The sequence below is a fragment of the Sorex fumeus genome, unplaced genomic scaffold, assembly GCF_029834395.1.
Source record: "Sorex fumeus unplaced genomic scaffold, SorFum_2.1 ptg000078l, whole genome shotgun sequence".
NCBI classification, from domain to species: Eukaryota; Metazoa; Chordata; class Mammalia; order Eulipotyphla; family Soricidae; genus Sorex; species Sorex fumeus.
In genome coordinates this window covers 3,032,702-3,056,641 of record NW_026606135.1, presented here as the reverse complement: position 1 = coordinate 3,056,641, position 23,940 = coordinate 3,032,702, and the positions used below count along the sequence as shown (strand labels likewise).

Below are 23,940 nucleotides of genomic sequence, written 5' to 3'. Positions count from 1 at the left end.
CTGCAGTTTTTCTCTCCAGATTAGGTCTCCTCGCCAGTGTCTGGCTGTGTTCTCCAAAGTGTCTTGACAGGACTTCTGCGGCCAGGTGGGAGGGACACCTCGTCCAAGCTAGCTGCGTGCTCCGTGGGTGCAGGATGGGAGCAGTGCCAGAAATGCCCAGTGTGTCCCTTTAGGGCCCCAGGCCCCAGACCAGCTTCCTCTACTTCGTTGCAGCCTGGCCCAGCCTCTGAGGACGGGGAGCAGGGTGAGAGTCGGGTGGGGGCGGGAGGGATTATTCATGATGAAAAAACATAAAAGAGGAGGCACCAGTGGATACGGCCAGGGGTGGGAACTTGAATTTTATTTGGAATCACTTGAAAAAACTACAGCAGCATCTATGGGGTCAGAAGGAGGAGAGGGCATGAGGGGGTAGGGGAGAGGTGACAGGAACATGTGGGGAGACCCGTGGCAGGGGAGGGGGGAGACCCGTGGTGAGGGAGGGGGGTAGGAGGCGCAGGATGACTCCAGGGCCAGGAGAGGATGAGGTGCGGCACAGGGGTGTTCCTTGGCGCCTCCACAGCTGACAGGCGTCTTCTAGTCTCCCCCACTCTTGGCCTGGGAGAGAGAGTGACTGTCAGCCCGCAGTGGCCACCCTGAGTAGGGTGGGAACTGGGGTTGTGGATGGGGTGATCCATGAGGAAGCCTCTACTCAGGGATTGACAGAGATTCAGGGGCTCCCTCAAGGGCTCTGGGACCCCCAAAGGGAGGCAGTGAGTCTGTGAGGGAAGAGTTGTCCTCAAAACCCTCTATGTAGGGAGGCTGGCGCGAGACCCCCACAGACCCCGGGAGCCCAGCTCCTACCTCTTCAACCGCTTCCTCTTCCACATCGACTTCCTTTTCCTCCTGAGCCGCCGGGGCAGCCTGTTCCAGGTCCTCCTGAAGAAAAGCAAAAGTGTGTGGTTGGGGGGGGGGGGGGCGAGGATGTGGGGCGGTAGGGCAGGTTTTGTGGTCCTTATTGTCCCCAGCCTCTGAGATGAGCGAGGCCCCTCATCAGCTTGCTGTAAGTGGGGGGCTGGGGGTCAGGGTGACACAGGGGCTGTCCTGATACCTGTGTCTCAGAGCCTCGCTAAGGGCACACAGTTGCAGTTGCCATGGTCTGATGACACCAAGAGCTTCTGGGGGGTTCCAGATAACTGGAGCCCAGTCCACCACACATGCAGATGCCATGACTCCAGGAAGTGCCTACAGTGGTAGAGCATTTGCCTTGCATGATCAGACCCTGGGTTGGATTCCCAGCACCACACACACACACATGAACCACACAAATGAGAACTATAGTTTTCCTGCCGAGCTTCAAAATGGCCCTAGAAAGAGAATCACGTGAGCCCTGTTCCCTGGGGAGCTAAGGCCAGCGAGGCCCTAGTTACCTCGGTCACCTTACATGCAGCTCAAATATGCAGCTCATGAGCTTGTCCAGGCTGTGCCCTCACCCAGTGCCTCCTCCTCGCCTTTGCCCTGACTCTGGGATGGGCTGAGCCCAGGCTGGTCTAATGGGGATGGGGGGCAGCAGGGTTGGGACCACCCTCTCCCATTCCCCATCTCCTTCTACCCTCCCTGTCCAGCCTAACCTGAGAGCCTCCCTGCAGGTGGGCTCATGACGGCCAGTGGGAGAGGTTGAACTGAGTGATCCCCAGTCCACCTGGATCCCCATCTCAGCCTACTCGGGAGGGTCCTGTCACTTCCACGGACCACAGAGTCATCTGCCCCTTGGTGGCCTAGGAGGTCACTGAACCGTATCAGCAGTGGGTGGTTGCTGCTTTAAACCCGTTTCCCAGCGGCACCCTGGCCAACCCCCATCCTGGAGTCTGGGGTGACTCCAAGGGCTGAGCTGCCATGCCCCAAAGTCAGAGCAGAGCGATGAGGACAGCGGGGCCCCGCCCTGGGCCGCATGGAGGAGTAAGGGAGGGACAGGCCTGGAAGCTCCTGACCAGGATCACTAGTGATGGCAATCTAGTCCCCTCCATTTGTGGGGAGCTGAACTGTGTCATACAACTGCTTCCTGGGGCCATCCAAGGCCCGCTATGGGTGCTCCCAGCACTTCTGCTTTACAGAAGAGGGGCCAACAGCCTCCTGACGCTCCACCCTGGGACCCTGTGCCATACCTCGGGAGCCTGGCCCCAGAACCAGGGACAGGTGAGGTCCCTACCCTTCCACCCACCCACTCTGGGGCAGGGACACCCAGTGCTGGGTGCCAGAGCTCCTCATTCCCTGCCAGTGGGGTTGCAGTTCCCAGGAAGCCAGGCTGCGACTCATGTGGACTGGCCACGAGACCCGGGGCACCTTACCCTACTTAGCTTCTCTGGGCTTGGTTTCCAAGCCTCGTCTCATGGGATTTTTGTGCCAATTAAATGATTAAGGGCCGGGAAACTAGTTTCAAGGGCTGAGCACACACTGCGTGCGGGTGGCCTGGGTTTGATCCTCCAGCACTGCATGGTCCCCTGGCAGCGAGCTCCAGCAAGGAGGTGGAAGAAGCCCGGAGGCATTTCTGGGTGTGGCCCCCAAACAAAACAGAACAAAAAAGATTAAATGAGTCAATAAGTCAATAAATGTAAAATGCCGCCGGCAGAGTCTTCTCTGCAGTGAGGACGGGGGCAGCAACCCCAGACAGCTGGGCCCTCCTGGCAGGCCTCTGTTGCTTGGTGCTGATGGACACGCGCGCGCGCGCGCACACACACACACACACACACACACACACACACACACACACACACAAAGGCGAGGCAGTGGGTGGGGTCGGAGCCCACTTTGCTTTTCTGTCACCAGGGGGCGCTGTTTCCCCGCTTCTGCTGGGCGGTTGCTGGAAGCCCACCATGCCCCTGGAGGGAGGCCTGACGCTGGGATGCTGCGGGATGATGACTTGGCAGCTCTGGCCTGCGCTGTAGGGGAGGCTGCCCATCACTACAGAGGGGGTCCCGGGGACCCGGCTTTGGCTTGTAAATGGAGCATCTCTCCTAAACGCTGAGCATCATCAGGAGGGCGTGGCTTTGGGCCTCAGGCCGCGCCTGGTCCCAGGAGAGGAGAGGAGGTTCCATGCAGTAACCCATGCGTGCAATCCCCAAGCACACCCAGCGCAGACCACGCGCAGACCACGGGGCCACCTGCCAGCGGGGCGGGGTAAGGCGCGTCCACCGCGGGCTGCGCTGGGGCCGGTCTGAGAGTCAAGCTGGCCACCGGGTCTCACCTTCTGCACCACCCCAGCAGTGACCACGATGTTCTCCGCCTCCTCCACCGTCTTGTTGGCCACGGTGTTGACGCTGGTGACCACGGCCTCACTCACGGCGTTGGCCTGCTCCTTGGTCTTTTCTGCCACTGCGGGGGAAAACGCTCGCTGGCCCTGGTCCCCCCCAGGGTCATTCATCCCCGCCCCCTCAGAGCTGGTCTGCTCAAGTCCGGCCATGCTGTCCCCTTTTCCAGGGCACCCAAAATTCTGGCTCTAGGGAACACCTGGGATCGCCCCCTTTCTGAGTCCCGGAGCTGACGGGAGGGGTCACCCTGGGCGCATCTCAGGTTGTGGGGGAATCTGCACCCATGGCGATGTTGGGGTATGGGTTGTAAGATAAAGAGGTTAAGAAGGGCCCTGGGTTTGGGGCCTTCAATACCATCATGCAGAGGCGCTGAAGGACCAGCGGCCCTTCCCCCCTCCCCCCTCTGCAACCGGGGCCTTGGCCCCCTCACCTGAAGTCACACTCTGCACAACACCTTCCTTGGTCTTGGCTCCTAGGAAGGAAATGATGGATCAGCCCAGACCCACTCCTCCTAGTGTTTGGAGGGCCAGGCAGGGCAGACACCACACAATGTTGGACAAGCGTAGGTAGGGAATAAGGATGGCGTCTGGGGTCCGGCTGTTCTTTCACAGGCCACTTCCTGCTGTGTCTGGAGGAAGGGGATGGATGGGAAGTCAACAGGAAAGGATTGGGAGGGGGGGACGGGGGATGTGAGGGGTGTGGATGATAGAGCCAGATTGAGGTGGAGCACAGATGGTCCTCAGGTGTGTCTAGGACCCCGGACACAGAAGCAGGACTGGAACCAGGACAGCTGAGTCAGCAGCCGAACCCCGTCCCCCAGGACCTCTGAGGGATCGTGGCTAGACAAACAGAGTCTCCATCTCATTTCTCTAGCCCCACCCCTACCCCCTGGTCAAGGGGCGGGGGGGGGGGGGTGCAGCTGTAGCCTGGTGTCTGACTGCTATAGAGTTGGGGGCACCAAGCACTGGGCTCCATTCTTGGGGGTCCCAGCCTCCACCTTTGTGGTCATCCTCCAAGAAAAAATATCCCGCTAGGGTGCAATTTTGTGCATGTTTGTGTCCAAACAGGTGTGTGTGACGGCTGGATATCCTATTGTGGTCCCATCTGCGACCTCTGGAGCCCTGGGGGTGCTGAAATAGACACTAATGCAAGCGGGAGCGAGGGGGGATTGCTTCAGGGTCTGAGACCCTAACTCAACGCCACACCCTCATGGCTCAGATGCCTCCCCGGAACCAGCCGGGGGGTAGTCAGACCCAAAGCAACTCTACCCCCACCCCCACCCCCACCCCGGCTCGGCCACCACCAGCCCCACCCTGCTGCCCCGCCACGCCCCGACTCACCCACATACAGGACGCCCTCCTTGGTCTTCTCGGCCGCTTCAGTCACCCCTTGCTTCGTCTTCTCCACGGCTCCCACCACACCCTCCTTGGCGATGGAGAAGCCCTTCTTGAAGACGTCCATGGTGGTGGCAGGGGCGGGAGCCTGGACCTTCCGACTGGCCGGTGAGCTTGGCTGGCGCTGGCCTGAGAGCTGCCGCAGCCGCCGTCCCTGCTGCTGCCTCTTACTGACGCCAATGAAATATTGATGATGCGGTGGCTGGCCCATGGGAGCGGGGAGGCCTGTGTGGGGGTGGGGAGGGAGGGAGGGACGGGGCGGGGCCCTCTTCTCTCCACTTCCCACTCCCTGGGGTGGGGGGCAGCGGGGTGCATGGCCCCTGCACCCCTAACCCCCTGCTCAACCCTTCCCTCCTACCCCCTGCACGGCCAGGAGGGGGCCAGCAGGGACTGGACACATCCTTATCCATCACTGTCCCTCATTCAGGCCTGCCCCGCCCACCCGCCCAGGCTGGACTCAGCTGCCGTGAGTGATCACATTGGGGACACAAAGGGCTCCCCAGAGAGAGGCCTGGGCCACTGCAGGGCCACCCAGGCTGCTCAGGCACAAGTGTGACCAGCCTCCTCCGGCCAGGGCTGCCTGGCTGCTGGACGCCCTCCGGCGGGGTCAGAGGAGGAGGAGCTGGTCAGGGGCACCAAAAGGCCTTCCCCAGGCCGGCGCCCGCTGCACACTGAGCCGGGAACGCTTCTCCCCTGCTGAGCCTCCAGCCGCCCGCCTGCAGCCCTGCCTCCACGATGGGTTCCACACGCAGGGAGCAGCTCCCTTGGGGACGTGTTTGGTGGGACACCCCCGCCCCGTGGTCCTCGAACCCGGTGTCCCTGACCCGAGTTCTCTCAGGCACAGGAACTGGCCTGCAGTGTTGGCTGCCTCTGCAGGGGCCCGATAGGGGGGCCAGGGGGCCGGACAAGACTCACCGGGGGGCCCGCCCAGGCCACTTCCTCTCTTTGTTGTCCTGTGCTTTCTTTTCCTTCTGGGGCTGCACTTGGCGACCACGTCACGGGCAGTTTCTGGAGTCACTCGCCGAAGCTGAGACCTCCTGGACCTCCAAGATGATCCTGACGCTGTTGCTCGGTCTCGGGGCCTTCCCAGGCTGGGGGCTGCTGGGGACCTGGGCCCAGGACCCCAGTACCCACTTCTCTGAGTCACTCAGCCCCCCACTGTCCCCTGAGGTCTGGAGGGCAGAGGCTGAGGACAGCGGGGACCCCGTCAGACGGTAAGGAAGGCCTGGGTCTTGGGGGTGGTCACGGTACAGGCTTGAGTCCCAGCGCAGTCAGACCAGTTCTGGCCTCAGTGACCCATCTGTGGAATGGGTCTACATATCTACTGGCCAACCATGGAGCTGAGCATGGTGCTAGGTACTAGACTCCCCCTCAAGGGGCTACCTCTGCCAGCAGGTTGGGCACCCCAAGGCCAACATAAGGACCAGAAGGAATTTCCCATCTGATCCATGGTCAATAAGGGGCCTGGAGCCGAGACTGAATGAGAGCCTTCTTATCATTCCCTGCCCAGCATGGGGCAGTGTGGGGCTGAGACTCTGGTGTTCCCAGCTGGTGAGGCAGCGGCTTTCAAAGAAGTCAGTTCTCACAGCTGAAACCCCCAGCCCCCACTCCTCCAGCTGACTCAGCCTGAGGCAGAACTAGATAACAGATGCCCTGGGCACTTGATTTCCAGGAGTGTGTTTGTGTGTTTGGGGGGGGGGGGGGACTTGCCTGGCTCCTCAGCCTGGTCCCCAGGACTGCTCAGTGAGCAGAGGGAGTGCTGGACTCTGCCTCTGGGACAGCAAGGAAGCTGCATGTACCCCTGGAAGGGGCGGAACGGGCCTGCAGCGGCTCGGACCCTCCTGCAGGTAAGGTGCTGGGCCGAGGCTCTCTCCACAGGGAGTCCGCTGTTAGAATAGTAGGTGCCACTTAGTGGGCACCTCTGTGAACCTTCCCAACAGCCCTGGTTGCAGAGGACAGAAGCCTTAGCAGCCCGCCCGGTGCACACAGCCTAGGAGAACTGGAACCAGCATCTGGGTGTGACCTCAGGGCTGAGGGCTGTTCCCTGGAGCACTCAGAAGCAGCTGGAAACCAAGCGCTTCTCCTCTCTCTCTCTCTCTCTCTCTCTCTCTCTCTCTCTCTCTCTCTGTCTAACACACACACACATACACACTCAGAGATACATGCGTAGACACAGACATGCATGCACACATGGACACGCAAAGATACATGCTCAGACACACAGACATAACATGCTACCACATGCATGTCCCCCACCCCCCCTCAGTCCCCTGGTTCCTGTCTATCAGTGTATAGATTCAGAGGATGTGGGGTGGCCACTCATCATCAAGGGGCTCATCTAGCTGCCAGATTCGTTGCCAAACTGGCAGAAAGTACCGGGCTGAATGGGACAGTGCCCTCAGCCACAACATTTAGAGATGAGTGTGTGTGTGTGTGTGTGTGTGTGTGTGTGTGTGTGTGTGTGTGTGTGTGTGTGTGGTGCATGCACATGAACTCTCTGTGACAGAGGAGCTAGTAAGTGATGATTAGTGGGCTGGAGGAGAGGGAGTTGGGGAGACCTTATTTCCTCCCTCCACCCCTGTCTTGTCCAGATCTGTGAGACTGAGGTGACTTGGTGGGACTCCCGGGCACTCAGCTCTGATTTCAGGATCAAGAACTGAACCTTCCCTCCTCAAAGCCACTTGTGCCACAGATCCACGTGGGCGCTGCCTCCCTTCTCCTTTGGCGAGCAGGGTGAGGGGTACTCGGATGGGAAGGAGGAGCTCCTCATCCCATTCCTTTGGTTGCAGGGAGGAGGGCCTGGTCCCCCTTCCCCAGGGAGGGTCACCCAGAGGCGGCGAGGCACTGCCTGCGATCACTCAGCCATTCTCGCAGTGCCCAGTGTGTGCATGGCTGTGTGCCTATCTGCTCATGAGGACACTGGCCCAGGAACATCCAGACAGGTCCCAGCCAGTTTTAGGGCGTCCTGCCCACTGACCCGGAAGCCGCAGTCCACACCGGCTGGCTCGGGTTGCCGAGGGCCCCGGAGGGGCTGGTGAGAAAGGAAGGAAGAGCCGCACTGCTTCCTTGGGCTGATTGTTTCCTGTGGAGAGACGGAAATGCTGTCCAGTGCCCCTGCACCCGGGGAAGAGGAGGGGGTCCAAGCAGGCGCCCCCACCACAAGCCAACACTCTAAGGCTCGTCCCGGGATGGGGCGGGGGACCTCCAGCCTCTCGCCCCGCATTTGTCCTGCGCACCTGATGGTAGAGCCCCCCACAGGGCAGGCCTGGGCTCAGCCCCTTGGCAAGAAGAGCTTGACGGCTGGTGCCTGCACACCAGGTCCCGAGTGGGGGTGGCAGGGGGAGGCCCCCAGCTAGCTGCCTCCTTCCCTGGGGACCCCGGCTCGGCTAGGGCCAGGGGGGGAAGCTGTTTGGGAGGTGGGTCTCAGACACGGCTGTGGCTCCCGGGCCTGCAGCGGGGAGCTGGGCCCCAGCAGTCTGCCTCGGTCCTGCCTCACTGGGACAGTCCCTTGGGTTGCTGCTGTGCTTTCCATTCGTCAGGTGGCCCAGCGGGGTGGGAGGCCACCTGAAGCCTCACGTAGCAACAAGCGAGGGGTCAGGGCCAGGGACAGCCAGGCTGCAGCTCTCAGGCTTCTGTTACCAATTCTGACCTGCTGGAACCTCAGGCTGGGGAGGACAGAGACTGGGGGACCCGCAGAACTGGGGCTCCACAGCTGGCACCTCCCACCCCAGTTCCTGCTCTCCACAGCACGGGACCCTGGGTGGAACCAGGAAGGACCTACGAGAGTATCCAGGGAACCTGGGTATTCTGGGCTTCGCGGGCTTCCCCTGCTGGCCAAGAGACAGGACTCTCTTGGTAGTGCTCACACTCACGGCCCATGCAGGGGCCCGGACACAGGGCCACTAAGAGGCGTCTCCCTCCCAGGAAGACCAGCAGTCCTGCCGGCTGCTTGGCTAAGAGGCAATTAAGCATCCCAAGGGGGCAAAGGCTCCAGTTCGTTCATAATTCAGAAGCCTTCGGCTAATAGCCTTTCCCTGTTAAAGGTTCGTCTGCTTTCCACAAGGCCGCCTCCCTGAGCCCCCAGGGAGGATGGGGCGAGAATCTCTTCTACCACCTTCCAGGACCGGGGGAGGGACTTGGCTCAAGGTCACCCCTAGTCCAGGGAGGAGGAGAGCCCTGGCTTAGAAGCTCTGACTGACTCCCCTCCTCTATGACGGACTGTGTCAGATGTTTAGAGCAGCCCAAGTCAAGCTGGAGGACCCCCGAACGCATGCCCAGGCTGGTCCCTGCCCCTCAGCAGACCACTGGGACAGGCAGGCAGCACCCAGAGTGCCTCTCCCTCGGGCAGGGGCAGAGGAACAGGCCTGGGAGTAGGCGGCAGAGAGAACAATGACACACTTCAGTGAGCTGGGCTGGGGGCTCAGGCCCAGAGGGCTGGCAAGACACTGCCAAGAGCAGGAGGAAACCAAAGCAAAGGTCAGGAATGTTCCCAGGATTTCCAGGCCAGCAGCTCAGAGCGTGCCAAGGGGATGGGGCTGCCTGGAGTGGTGGGGGTGGGCTGGGGGGGCAATGGTTTGGGGAGAACAGTGGCTGCTGGAGCCTGAGGTTCCGGCAGGTCAGGAGAGAAAGTTCCTAAGCAGGAAGGGTGGGCAGCGCCTTTTTCAGTTCCGGGAGTTTGCCGTGGAAAGTTCCAGTCACTCCCTGGCACGCTGGACCGAACTTGGCATGCCCGGGACACAGGCCTCCAGTCTGCTCTGCAGTGGCTCAGATGCGCGTGCGAGGAACAAACTTGGTTAACAATGACACTTGGTTTTCTCAGCCTCAGCGCTGTTGGCGTTTGGGCTGGGCTAATTCCTGGTTGTGGGGGTGTCAGCTGTCCAGTGCGTTGTAGGGCATTGAGCAGTGTCCATAACCACCCACTAGATGCTAGCAGCACAGCCAACCTGCAACACAGAGGCATGACAACCGTAAATATCTCCAGAAGCCACCAAATAATGGAGCGGGGTGGGGTGGGGTGGATCTGCACATACACCCCTACTGCCACCCACTGGGAACTGCTATGCTCCTGTGGGGGCCGTGGCTTTTGTGCGGGCGTCGGCTCACCACGGTCCCAGGGCTCTGCCGCACACTTATACTAGTCTTGGCTGCAGGCAAGGCAAAGGCCCTACCCACTGTACTAACGCTCTGTCCCCTAACAAAGATTCTTTTCTTTTTTTTTTTTTTTGCTTTTTGGGTCACACCTGGCGATGCTCAGGGGTTACTCCTGGCTTTGCACTCAGGAATCACTCCTGGCAGTGCTCAGGGCACCGTATGGGATGCTGGGAATCGAACCCAGGTCGGCCGTGTGCAAGGCAAATGCCCTACCCGCTGTGCTATCACTCCAGCCCCCTAACAACGATTCTTTAGAGACATGTGAGCCCCTTCCTGAAGTATTCTCACTTAGGGATTTGCAAAGCCTGTGCCATGTCCCATGATTTTCATTGCTTTTGAGTCAGTCTTGGTAGTTAATAAGAAATTTCTCATTTGTAGGTGCCATACAAAATATCTATACTGGAGGCTGGAGCGATAGCACAGCGGGTAGGGCGTTCGCCTTACAAGCGGCCAACATGGCCGACCCGAGTTCGATTCCTCCGCCCCTCTCGGAGAGCCCGGCAAGCTACCGAGAGCATTCGACATGCCAGACACAGTAACAACAAAGTCTCCAATGGAGACGTTACTGGGCCCGCTCGAGCAAATCGATGATCAACGGGAGGGCCTTTACCTTTACCTTTACCTTTTTCTTTCATTTCTATAATTTATAATTATAATTTCTCCTCCATGCACACTTCTAGATGGGGCTCAGAAAACTATACTCAGTGGTCCAAATCTGGCCCCCACCTGCTTTCACAAATAAAGTTTTATTGGAACACAGTCGCCCTCATTGAAATATATATATATATATATATATATATATATATATATAATCACTATCACTATCACATTGTTCATCAGTTTATTCGAGTGAGTGCCAGTAACGTCTCCATTAGTCCCTGTCACATGCTAGTGTAGCCCAATGGCATATTGGGGGTCCTTCAGGGTCAGGGGAATGAGGACCATTATTGTTACTGTTTTTGGCATATTGAATACGCCCCGGGTAGCTTGCCAGGCTCTGCCATGTGGGCGGGATACTCTCGGTAGCTTGCCAGGCTCTCGGAGAGGGATGGAGGCTTTTTTGGGCAGCCTCTAATCACCTTTACAGGGGTTCCCAGTCAGGCATATATGTGGGCAGGATACTCTTGGTAGCCTGCCGGGTTCTCTGAAAGCGAGAATTAGACAATAAGAAGTCGCACAACCACAAATGCGGCTGCATGCTTCCGGGAGCTTGGTTTTATAGTCTCTGGATCTTGGCTGTTGATGGGGTTACACGGCAGTTGGTGGCTGTAACTGGCTAGCTACTGGAAGGTGGGGGAGCTGAGTGGAGGAGGCCCAGTCCCAAACCGAGCAGCCTTGGAGATCTCAGCCCTGGGTCCCGCACATCTGGGTTCCTCTGCCAGTTCCTTCATGTGTGAGGTTCATCCTAGCATGTGGAGAGTGGGCTCAACACGGCTGTGGCTGGGTCCCGGAGGTCTTCAGCTGCCATGCTCTGCTCAGGGTGGACATGCTAGTTCCCCTCTCCACCCTGAGCAGAGCCCCAGCAGCTGAAGACCTCCGGGAACCCAGCCACAGACATGCTGAGATCACTCTCCATATATAGTATATATAACATATATCAATTGATATACATGTTGTATGTATGGGCTGGAGCGATAGCAAAGCGGGTGGGGCGTTTGCCTTCCAAGCGGCCAAAATGGCCGACCCGAGTTCAATTCCTCTGCCCCTCTTGGAGCCCGGCAAGCTACCGAGAGTATCTGGCCCGCACGGTAATGTCTGGCAAGCTCTCCGTGGTGTATTCGATATGCCAAACACGTTAACAATTGTTACAATGGAGACGTTACCGGGCACGATCGAGCAAATCGATGGACAATGGGAGGATAGTGATAGTGACAATTATATAATATATATATAAAGGTAAAAGGTAAAGGCCCTCCCATTGATCGTCGATTTGCTCGAGCGGGCCCAGTAACGTCTCCATTGGAGACTTTGTTGTTACTGTGTCTGGCATATCGAATACTCTCGGTAGCTTGCCGGGCTCTCCGAGAGGGGCGGAGGAATCGAACTCAGGTCGGCCATGTTGGCCGTGTGTAAGGCGAACACCCTACCCGCTGTGCTATATATATATATATATACATATATATATATATTTACAGCACTATGACCAGAGAGCTCAATGAGTTGAATGCAGTTGCATGCTGGAGGTTCAGAGTCAATTCCTGGCATCCTACGTTCCCTCAAGCACAGATGGAAGCATTTTCCTGAGCATATTGCCAGAAGGAGCCCCTGAGCACCACAGGCATGACCCTGAAAAATAAAACAAAAGAAAGATGGCTTTTGCTTTGAACGCAGGAGTCCCAGATTTGATCCCTGGCACAGCATGGTCCCCTAGCACCCTGGGTGGGTCCCCAAACCCCAAACAAGCACAGCATCAGATTTGAGCAGATCTGACAAAGTCTGCATGTCCTGGAGAACCCAAATCAGGGCCAGCTTCGTGGACCTGTAACCTGTCCAGTCAAGAGAGGTGCTGAGACAGGGCCGACAATTGCTTTGATCTCCATTGTCCCCTTATTTACACTGTGCATAGGATCACATATATTAAGGAGTGAACTCCATGGGGAAGATTTACTCTCTGGCCCTCTACAGAAAATTTTGCTGACCCCCTGGATTAGAGTCAAACCTTCAATGAGATGTGAGATCATCAGAAATCTCAGGCCTGTCTGGCCCCCAAAGGTAATGACATATTACATATTCAGGTGATTCTTCTGGCACTGACTTGAAATAACATAATTATCTTGAAAGAACATGCTTATATTGTAGTTGCTCGGGGAGTGACATGACCTATGAATTGTCTCTCATTCCCATGCCTCACCCAGACCCCAACATGCATTCATGCACACGCATGAAACACAATGTACACACACATGAACACACTTCTGTCATTCTTCCACACTGTCATTTAGAATATTTTCATTCATACAAGGACACGAGTTGGGACATGAAAAAAACAATGGGTTACTGGGGGGCTGGAGCATAGTACAAGGGGTAAGGTGCTTGCCTTGCACGTGACCAGTCTGGGTTCGATCCCTGACACCATAGATGTTCCCCCACACTTCTGAGAGTGATCCCTGAGCACAGATCCAGGAGTAAACCCTGAGCACTGAAGAGTGTACCCCCACCCCCCAGAGAAACAGATCAGCTTTAGAGAGTAAAATCCCAGTTCTGACGGACTAGAACTCAGTCTCATTTATTTTTTTTTCTTTTTGGGTCACACCCAGCAATACTCCGGGGTTCCTCCTGGCTTTACACTCAGGAATCACTCCTGGTGGTGCTCAGGGGACCATATGGGATGCTGGGAATCGAACCCGGGTCGGCCATGTGCAAGGCGAGCACCCTACCCGCTGTGCTATCACTCTAGCCCCTAGAACCCAGACTCTTTTATGTCCCTTCCCTGCTTAAGTCCCTGGGTCTCTGGACACAGTCCAGTTCCTGGCTTCTTTTCCAGACCCCCAGTATCTGGCTTCTCTGTAGCTCCATGGCCTCAATGCAGCCCCTCCCCTGACCCCACTTCATGGTCACGGGCCTCTGTCACAGTGCCTGGTGCTTCCTCTCAATCGTGTCCCTGGTGATCACAATTTCTGTTGATCTTCTCAGGTGTGGCCCCCTCTTCCCTTGATGGCAGGGAAGGGTTGCACCTCCATACAGATGCAGGGCACAGTAGAGCTTAAGCCTCGTTCCTGGCACCCAGGAGATGCTGAGTTGACCTGGGCCATGGGGGTCACTTCTGGGGCCAACAGGCAGGGGACAGCCCGTCCAGCCCGTGACAGCCCATCAGACCTGCCAGTAGGACTCTGAGCCATGAACATCCCCGCTCCTGACCTGCTCCTGCACAGGGGGACAACACAGAAGGGGGTCCTGTCCCTGGAGGACATGAAATGGCCTCTCCCAGAGAGGATCCGCTCAGTCCATGAGCCCCCTAGCCCGTTGGAAAGCCTCTTTCTGATGACCACCCTGAGGAACAGCTGGCGAGCAAATGCCCTGTGCCCGCCAAGACTCTCTCTGGTGTGGTGCAGTAGGTTCGTTAGACACATGTGGGGAGGGGCGAGACCCTCCCTCAGTCCCCACTGAGGACACTATTACAGTCTCACCCACCAGATGCCGAGACAGACACTCCCCAAGTACTTTTCAAGGTTACCTGTATTTGTTCAAGGTTACCTGGGTCACAAAGTGTGAAGGATTCGGACCCAGGACTCCCAGCCCCTCTCTAGTCCGAGAGGATATCGAGAACCCTTTTGGACTCCGAGAGTGAATGTTCTATGTGGTCTTTGAGGCTTTCATGGATTCGCGTGCTGGCCTCGGGAAGGGGCTTCCTGGATGCGGATGGGCGGGTGGTGTCTCTGGAGCTTGGCACTGAGGGATGGATGATGCAGAACCACTTGCTCCGTAGAAGATTCCAGAATCCCCACCAACCTCTGGGTGGGGCGGGAAGGCAGTCAGGAGCCCACACTCGAGCCCCACATCCTGGCTCATGGCTCAGCAACACTCTCCTCTGTCTCTTTTTCCTTTCCAGTAACTTGTGTCCCTACCAGATGTCCAGGCTGGTGACCTTTGTGGCCGCTTGCAAAACGGAGAAATTCTTCGTCCACTCACAGCAACCGTGCCCACAGGGGGCACCAGACTGCCAGAAGGTCAAAGTCATGTGAGTGGGGAAGGGGGGTGGGCCGGGCCTGGGCTGGACCCTTGTTGGCTTCCCTGGGGGGAGGGGACGCTGAGCTGGTTCTGTTCCCCCAGGTACCGAGTGGCCCAGAAGCCAGTGTACCAGGTCAAGCAGAAGGTCCTGGCCTCCGTGGCCTGGCGGTGCTGCCCAGGCTTTGCCGGTCCTGACTGCCAGCTCCACGGTAGGGCTCCTGGCCTGACCCCTGACCCCACGGTCCTGCAGCCCCTCTGCCCTCTGGGGTCACTGTCCGCTGCTCCTCTCCACAGATCCCATGGCAACCCCTGAGCCCGCCGATCCAGGTGATGACTTGCAGGAGCCTTGGGACAGGCCTGTCAGCTTTGAACCCGGTACAGTGCATTCCCGAGAGGTCCAGGGAGGGGAACGGGCAGGTTGAAAGAGCCCCCACATCAGAAGGCCAGTACCAGTTCAGGTCATCTCCGACCCTCGGCATCAGCAAAGGCCCTCCGGTGGCCCTGTGCTGCTCTCTGCCCCCAGCGAGGAGGCCAGGTCAACAGCACATCTACCATCTGCCTGCTGGATCAGAAGGCGCACCCCATTACCTGGTACCCCATTATCTGACATCTTCCTTGGCCCCTCACAAGCTCCCATGGCCTGAAAGCAGCCCCCGAGCCTGACTCCACATGGGGATGCTACTGAGGACTCTTCCAGGGCTGGGCCCAAGGCCTGAAAAGTGATTCTCTTCCTCACCGGGTGAATTAACTGTCTTCCAGCAAGGGAGGCCAAGAAGGCCAGGTGCACGTGACAGAGGTTGAGCAGGCGGGCCTGGCTCTCGCTAGCCCTGAGTTTGTCCTGGGGTGGGTCCTTCGTAGCACCCCCTCCCTGCTCTCAGTCCCCACCCCTTCCCTGCACCCCCTCAAACCTAAGGAGCGGCAGTCCCCACTCACCTGCCATGTGTCTGCAGAGCGCCAGGCCCCATGGTGGAGCACTGCCCCGGGAGATGTGCAGAATGACTTGGACCAGGAGGATGACTTCCCCCCTGCCGCGTGGGAGGCCCTGGCGGACAACCTCACAGCTGTGGTGACAGAGATCAACCAGACTGAAGCCAACCAGACGGCCTTTGGTGAGTGACAGGCCAGGTGAGGAAAAGCCTAGCCACAGCCAAAGGGATAAGTGGGAGGGGAGACAGGAAAGGCCCAACCCCCCAAGTCCCCCACACTCCCCAGAGAGCGACGTAAAGACACCCATCATTTCAGAGGTTCTCTCCCCCCCCAAGAATGGGATCAAAACATCCATCATTGGGGTTCGAGTAATAGTACAGCGCGTAGGGCGTTTGCCTTGCATGCGGCTGACCCGGGTTCAATTCCCAGCATCCCATATGGTCCCCCAAGCACCACCAGGGGTAATTCCTAAGTGCATGAGCCAGGAGTAACCCCTGTGCATCGCTGGGTGTCACCCCTACCCCCCAAAAAGTCTATCATTGCAGGGGTTCCTAAGAGTCCCGCCAGTCCCCCACCCCCCAGGGGATGGGGTAAAAAACGCCTGTCATTGCAGGGCTTCCCGAGAGACCCCTGGAGCAAGCGCTGCTACTGCACGTGGACTCCTTCCTGCGCCAGCACTTCGGGCCCCTGTGGAGAAGTTTCAACCAGAGCCTGCACAGCCTCTCCGAGGCCGTCCGAAACGTGTCCCGCGAGCTGGACGCCCACCAGCAGGCCCTCGGGCAGCTTCAGGCGGGCACCGTGGCCAAGGCTGACCTTCAGGAGCTGGGTGCCAAATTCGAGACCAAGATCCAGGAGACGGCCCAGAAGATGGACCAGCTGCAGGAGGACGTGGAGGACCGGCTGCACGCTCAGCACCTTTCCGTGCAGATGTCCCTCTCGGAGGTGGAGAACGACGTGGACGCCAAGTTCAAGAAGCTCCTAAAGGCCCAGGAGTCCGAGGGCAGTTTGCTGCTGGCGGCGGCGGCGGCAGCGGGGGCCCGGCCGGAACCCGAGAGCCTGCAAGCCAGGCTGGGCCAGCTGCAGAGGAACCTCTCGGCGCTGCTGGTGGCCACCGGTCAGAGGGAACAGGAGCTGCGCGTCACGCTGGCGGACATGGCAGCCACCCTGGCCCAGCACCGGGACGAGATCAAGGAGCTGTACAACGAGTCGGACGAGACGTTCGATCAGATCAGCAGGGTGGAGCGGCTGGTGGAGGAGCTGCAGGTGAACCACACGGCGCTGCGCGAGCTGCGCATCATCCTCATGGAGAAGTCCCTGATCCTGGAGGAGAACAAGGCGGAGCTGGAGCGCCAGATCCTGGAGCTCAACCTCACCCTGCAGCAGGTGCAGGGCGGCCACACGGACCTCATCAAGTACGTGAAGGGCTGCAACTGCCAGAAGCTCGACTTGGACGCCGAAGGCATCCCCAGGGACACCCCACGGGCCCTGGAGGAGGAGGAGGAGGAGGAGGAGGAGGAGGAGGAGGAGGAGGAGGAGGAGACCCGCGTGCACCAGGGCGCGCGGCGCCCGCAGGACGGCTCCTCGCTGCGGGCCCTGCGCGGCGCCCTGGACGCCCTGTCGCTGGCCGTGGACGCGCAGCGGGACGACAGCTCGCGCGCGCAGGTCGACCTGGCGCGGCTCCGGAGCGAGCTGCAGGCGCTGGGCCGCGAGGTGAGCGCGCTGCAGGCCACCGAGGGCGCCGTGCGCCGGGAGATCGGCCTGCTGCACAGCTCCTTCGCGGCCCTGCTGGACGACGCGCTGCGCCACGAGGCCGTGCTGGCCGCGCTCTTCGGGGAGGAGGTGATGGAGGCGATGAACGACGAGGCGCCCGGCCCGCTGCCGCTGGGCTACGAGCAGATCCGCGTGGGCCTGCAGGAAGCGGCCAGCGGGCTGCAAGAGCAGGCGATCGGCTGGGACGTGCTGGCGGCGCGGGTGACGGCCCTGGAGGAGCAGGCTGCGGGGGACGGGGTGGGCAGGGCGCGGCCCCTGCTGCCCACGGCGCACCTGGAGCCCAGCCACGACGCGTCGCCCGAGGAGGCCAGCGGGACGGACCTGGCGGGGCTGGCGCAGGAGCTGCAGCGTCTGAGCACCGACGTGAAGCGCGTGGGCCTGTGCTGCGAGGCCGCCGGCGCCGCCGCCACCAACAGCTCCCTCGAGGGGCTCCGCCAGGCTCTGTCCACCGCCGAGCGCGGTTGGGAGCAGCACCAGATGCTGTTCCGCAGCCTCTTTGGTAACTTCCAAGGGCTTCTGGACGCCAATGTCAGCCTGGACCTGGGGAAACTGCAGGCCATGCTGAACAGGAAAGGGAAGAAGCAGAAGAAAGGCTTGGAAGCTCCCAGGAGGAGGGACAGGAGAGAAGCCGACCCTTGGGCGGACGAGCAGGGCCTCCGGCCCGTGCTGGACACGCTGGGAGCAAAGCTCCGGGCGGCAGGTGAGTTCTGGGCGCGCCTAGCAGGGGACTAGTGCAAGCAGCTCTGCACACAGACACGGGGTCTGGTTACGGACATCAGGAAAATCCTCGGTGAAGACGACTCAGGGGGCGGAGAGAGTACAGGGATTAAGGCCCTTGCCTTGCACACATCGAACCCTGGTTCAGTCTCCAGCACCACATATGTTGCCCTGAGCACAGAGCCAAGAGTAAGCCTTGATCACAGTCAGGTGTGGCCCCAATCTCTCTCTCTCTTTCTTTCTTTCTTTCTTTCTTTCTTTCTTTCTTCCTTCCTTCCTTCCTTCCTTCCTTCCTTCCTTCCTTTCTTTCTTTCATCTTTTAACCCAACCTTAAAAAGCAGAACAGGGGCCAAATGATAGCACAGTGGCGGGGGTGTTTGCCTTGCACAATCCCGGGCATCCCATATGGTCCTCCAAGTACTGCCAGGAGTGATTCCTGAGTGCAGAGCCAGGGGCAACCCCTGAGCATCACTGGGTATAACTCAAAAAGCAAAAAAAAAAAAAAAAAGCAGAACAAAAACTCCTACCCAGATGGATGGGCTGGGGCTTGCCTTTGACCCACCTTCCATTCCTGGCCGGTTGCCTCTTAACCCTACCTGCAACCTGCAGTATAGAGTGGTAGAAGTCTTAGAATGACTGCATTCATTTGTTTGCTATAAAATATCCAAGGCCAGGGAAAACAGGCCAGGAGAGAGTACAGGGGTTAAGGAATGGTCAGTGGTTGGAAGCTTCCCACAAGTATGGGGGAGGGGGGCAGAGGGCAGTTAGAATAGAGAACGGACCGGTGTGACAGTAATAGTTGGGAATGATCACTATGGATGAGAAATAAATGTTGAATGTAGGTAAGGGATATACGTGATGGCCTTTCAGAATCTGTATTGCAAGCCATAATGTCCAAAAGGAGAGAGAGAGAGAGAGAGGAAGAGAGAGAGAGAGAGAGAGAGAGAGAGAGAGAGAGAGAGAGAGAAGAAAAGTACCTGCCTTAGAGGCAGTTGGGGTGGGAACAGTCAGGGTGGAAGGAAACTGGAGACATTGGTGGGAAACGTGCGCTGGCGAAGGCGTGGGCGTTGGAACATTGTGTGACTGAAACCCAGTCATGAACAATCATGAACAATGGCCAGTGCAGTGCCCAGGAGCTGGCCCCTTCCCTTCATGTGTGCAGTCATGCATGGGTGGCTGCCACAGAGGCACAAGGAGAGGCAATGCCTCCCTTCCACGCTCCACCTCACATTCCTCTGTCACTGCTCTTTCTCGCTTCACCCCCAGATGTCCTTAACCAGCTTTCTCCTGTGTAGACCAGTGTATGTGCGTGTGTGCGTGTTTGTGTATGTGTGTATGTGTGTGTAGTGTATGTGCATGTGTTTGTGTGTGTGTGTGCATGTGCGTGCGTGTGTGTGTGTGTGTATGTGTGTGTGTGTGTGTGTGTGTGTGTAGGGGCTGAATGCAGGGCCTGAAGGCTGCTCGTTCCACAGAGCAGTTGATCCGTCTCCAGGCTCAGTGTCCTCTCAGCAGTGTCCTTGCCACAATGAAGCATCCCAGCATTGTTGTATTGTCACTGGAAAGGTACAGAGGACCCTACACCCCAACCCTGCTATCTGTAGAGTGCTGACCCTTCCCTGTGCAAACCCACAGTGGTTGTCCCTATAGGCCCAGGGTCCCAGTAAAGTTCAGGCTGCAGTGAGGAGCAGCCAACCTTCCATCCCCGTCCTGTGGGGGGGGTCCCCGGGAGGGAGACCCGCCAGGCCCTACACCTCAAATGAGTTTCCTGCCAGAGAGGCTGCCCTCGGGGCCATGACCACCTCCCTACCCACACTCGGGGCTACGCTCGAGCCAGCCCCTGGGCTGTTTCCCTTGGGAGTCACCCGGGCTATTGCCTGGCAGAAGTTCTAGACTTTGCTCGGGTGACCTTCTATTGTGACCCCAGATGTCATGACAGAGCACCACCACTCACTTATCTCAGCATCGTTCTCTAAATAGGAGAATCCAGACCTGTCAAGGATGTTATGGAGACTGAGAAGTAAACTTTCCCAGCGTAGTTTTAAAAATAGAAACTTGTCAATGTTTTTCCTGTTTCGCCAGCATTTTGGGGGCTGCCGCCTTGTCTGCTTCTGCAGGAACGATCACCTTCTCCCCTCTTGTGAGTGGTGCTAGGAATGCCCACTTTCAGAATTTGCCTGATGGCTTTGGTACTTGTTTATCTCTGCAATATATTATTTTTTAAAAGTTCCCTTGGGGCTGGAGAGAGAGTACAGAAGGTAGGGTTCTTGCCTTTTATGCGGATGACCTGGGTTTGATCCAAGCACCCCATATGGTCCCCAAGCCCACCAAGAGTGATTCCTGAGTGCAGAGTCAGGAGTAAGCTCTGCAAACAGCTGGATGTGGCCCAAAATTTTAGAAATAAATAAATAAAAGAGAGAAAAGAAGAAAAAAGAAAGGGGGAAGAAATAAAAAGGGGGTGGGTAGGTCCCTTTAGAGCCAGAGAGATAGAATTGAGATTAAGGCCCTTGATTTGCACCTGGCTGGGCCTGGTTGATCCCCAGCACCCTCATCCCGGCACCTTCACCCCAGCACCCTCGTAAGACCCCTGAGCACAGCGCCAGAAGAAAGCCCTGAGCACCACTGGGTGTGGCCTGGTTTCCTCCAACCTCCCTCCCCTGAAAAAAGATACTTTCCTTATTGAATTTGTAGCCCTTGGGGAACCCCTCAGTAAGCTTGTGATCAAATCTGACCTTCCCAACTTCTGAGGAGCAGAGGGGGTGGGTGGGGTGTGTGAAAGTCGCCACCATAAAGCCCAATTCTAAGCCAGCCGTGGAGACCCAGAGAGGAAATGAGTTGCCAGCAGAGGGCGCTCTAGACAGGGGCTCCGTCAGCTGGAGAAGCCCGCCACCTCCTGGATGTTGGGGGAACTGCAGAGCCAGCGCCGGGCCTTTCCTGTGATCCCATCTTACATAAACAGGAAAGCTATTCTCTTTTAATTCCCAGAAAATCTTCCAGAACTCGGGGAAAGCAAACTTTGAATCATGCTCAAGACTACTACTGGACTGTGAGCCAAAGAGCTGGGGCTTCAGTTCCGGATCCTAAATCATCAATGTGATGCGAACTGTCCCTTGTTTTCATTCCGGGAGAAACAGGGAGGTTGGTCTCAAGGAGAGCAGAGGAGGGACAGGAGCGTTGACAGCGTCAAGCTGAGCGTCAGGTCATGGCTGGGATCCCAGTGGGACTCAGCCCTTTGTGTCACGTTTCCCTCCCCTGCCTGAGCTTCTGGGGCTCCTTCCTTACCAGGCAAGTGCCCTCGCCACTGGCACTGTAGGGCCAGGGAGCCCCTCTGAGTGTCTTGCCATCCTTACCCTCCGAAAGCTGACTCCTGTGCCCCCTCCAGGGCAAAGTATACCCAAAATCAGGGCTTCCAAGGATGGCTCCCACTTTGTCATCTCTTTTCTTCTGTTGGGGGCTTGAGGTGGGCCACAACTGGCTGTGCTCAGGACTTACTTATAGCTCGGTGCTCAGGGATCACTCCTGGCAGGGCTCAGGGGACCATATGTGGTGTTGGGGGGGGAGGGGGTTGAATCCAGGTTGGCCGCGTGCAGGGCAAGTGCATTATTCACTGTGCTGTCTCTCTGCCCCCTTGACATCTTTTTCTCTTGTGTGTTTGAAGATTCCCACAGGGGACGGGAGACTCAGAGTTCAGTCCCAATCTGCCACTTGCCCCTTGAGTATCCCACATCCCACAGGCAAAGCACCCACATTCCTCACTCATGGCTACAGCAAGTTTTCACTTGATAGCTCACCAACCATTCCCAGAATGTGAAGAACTCAAACAGGACTTTAAACAATAACAGCAACTCCCATCCTAAGAGGAACCTCCCAACACCCTTTATTTGGTGCTCCCTTCTCTATCTGAGCTGCCCTATCCCCTAGCTTGTGCGGCTGGCTTCAAAGCCATGGAGTAATCCTCCTGGTACTTATCTTGGCTATTCTTGGGTGTTAGTCTCCTATTTTGTTACTTTATGATCCCCGGGGATGGGGGGGTGGGAGGGATACTGGGATCAGTGGTGGTGGAGAATGAGCACTGGTGGAGGGGTGGGTATTCGATCTTTATATAACTGAAACCCAAGCACAAAAATTTGTAAGTCTACAACTGTACCTCATGGTGTTTCACTAATAAAAATTTAAGGGGAAAAAAACAAATAACATCAAACAGGTACTGGGTCAGAGAGAGTTCTTAAGGGGCTGGAGACATTTTTGCTTGCAGGAGGCCCAGGTTTGATCCCCCAGACACCACCAGGTGCAGGAGACCCCCCACCCCACCCCACCCAAGCATTGTCCTCTTGTCCAGAATGGGGGAAGGCAAAGGGATCGCACAGGGAAGTGCTTGGCTGAAATGCACGTTAGCAGAAGCAGAGACGGTATCTTCCTTCTCACAACTAGTGAGATACTGAGCCTTGGCCGGTTCCCTCCCAGTCCAAGAGGAACCGCTGCTGGGAATTTCTGGGCCACCTAAAAATAGCGACCTATTTCTAAAGTTTAGAAGGTGAAGACAGGTCTCAGGTTTAAGATCCCAGCTGAGGGTGGGAGGGACTGGTCACTGACCCTTTCCTCCTGTGTTCCAGGCTCCCCTGTGGCCTTCTACTCCAGTTTTTCGAAGGGAACAACTGCTCTAGAGACGGTGAAGTTCAACACCACTTACCTCAACATCGGCAGCGGCTACTTTCCTGACACCGGCTACTTCCAAGCTCCCGAGCGCGGGGTCTACCTGTTTGCAGTGAGCCTTGAATTTGGCGCCGGGCCAGGCGCTGGGCAGCTGGTATTCGGAGGTCACCACCGGACCCCTGTTCACAGCCTGGGGGGCAACACGGTGACGACCTTTGCTCTGGCGGAGCTGCAGAAGGGAGAGAGAGTGTGGTTCGAGCTCACCCGGGGATCCATCGTAAAGAAAAACCCTTCGAGCACTGCCTTTGGGGGCTTTCTGATGTTCCAGACCTGAGTGCTGGGATAGCTCTGTGAGCCGGTGAGGACTTGCCCGGTTTGCTTGGCGGGGGGCTCCGGGTAGGCTTGGTCTGATGACCATCCAGCAGCCAAGCTCCTCCCTGGACACCTGTGTAGGCACGGCTGTGTGGCCTTCCTCTAGAACGCTGGGTCTGGAGCACTCTTGATGATGAGAAGTTCCCAAGCGCGTCTCCTGGGCGGGATTTGGTCTAAGGGACCTGTGAGCCTTTGGAGGCGGCAGGGACTGGACTCAGCCCTCCACTCAGCTGTGGCACAGACTGTAGGTTCGCTCCTTCTGCAAATGGAACTCCCTTACAGCACTGAAAACCTTCCCCCCACGTCCTCTTTTTCCTACTCTTAGGTTCAGAAATCATATTCCCCCCGCCCCCCCGAAGGTGTATATTTAAAATAGAGCTAACCAGGCTCCAAGGCCTGCAGAATAATAGGAAAAAAAATCAATCTCTTTGATTTCATTCATGAGATAGAGAAATCAATCTCTGGGTGAGCTAACCAAGAGAAACAAAACCAGCTATCTTTTTAGTTTCAATCCGTTACTAACTTCCGTTTCTTTTTTTCTCCTTGCCTAGTGAGGGTAGGGTAAAGGCTCAGACACAAGCACCGTGGGGATAGCCATTCCCATTTTGGCCTTCTGCAGGAGCACCACGATTATTATTTAGCATCTCTAACCAGGAAGGGAACTGAGGGACGAAGGAACTGAAGACTGTAAAAGAAAAAAAAATCTCCCTCAATAATGGTCAATTTTTGAATAAAGCGATGCCCTTCAAATCTCTGTTGGTTTGCTTATGGAGAGCAAAAAAGTTTGGGAAAAGTGGTAAAATGTGGGACCAAAAGAACCTCTTGGGATAAAGTGACTCTCATGATTCCAATCCATGTCTAGCCTCAGGATTTGTTAATTCAACATGAAACACTCAATTTTCTCCACTCTAGACATTGACATTGATACTGGACTAAATAGTATTACTCTGATGCAATTTCTCCTACTCAGATCCTGGAGCAAGCAGGTATGCAGTCTACTTAGTAGG

General features: G+C 57.3%; 2 protein-coding genes across 2 annotated transcripts; one reads left to right on the top strand and one right to left on the bottom strand.

The window, feature by feature from the left end:
• Nucleotides 1-434: 434 nt before the first annotated feature.
• Nucleotides 435-4,857, bottom strand: SNCG (synuclein gamma). The gene is made up of 5 exons (XM_056130491.1): nucleotides 4,625-4,857; nucleotides 3,715-3,756; nucleotides 3,221-3,348; nucleotides 841-915; nucleotides 435-594 (listed from the first exon to the last, which is right to left on the bottom strand). The coding sequence occupies exons 1-5, from the start codon at nucleotides 4,743-4,745 to the stop codon at nucleotides 574-576; spliced, it is 387 nt and encodes a 128-aa protein (XP_055986466.1). The 5' UTR covers nucleotides 4,746-4,857; the 3' UTR covers nucleotides 435-573.
• Nucleotides 4,858-5,713: 856 nt separating this feature from the next.
• On the top strand, nucleotides 5,714-23,740 carry MMRN2 (multimerin 2). The gene is made up of 7 exons (XM_056130508.1): nucleotides 5,714-5,892; nucleotides 14,379-14,507; nucleotides 14,600-14,706; nucleotides 14,792-14,872; nucleotides 15,448-15,606; nucleotides 16,038-17,894; nucleotides 22,522-23,740. Exons 1-7 carry the CDS (start codon nucleotides 5,729-5,731, stop codon nucleotides 22,893-22,895), a joined length of 2,871 nt encoding a protein of 956 aa, XP_055986483.1. The 5' UTR covers nucleotides 5,714-5,728; the 3' UTR covers nucleotides 22,896-23,740.
• The last annotated feature ends 200 nt before the right edge of the window (nucleotides 23,741-23,940 follow it).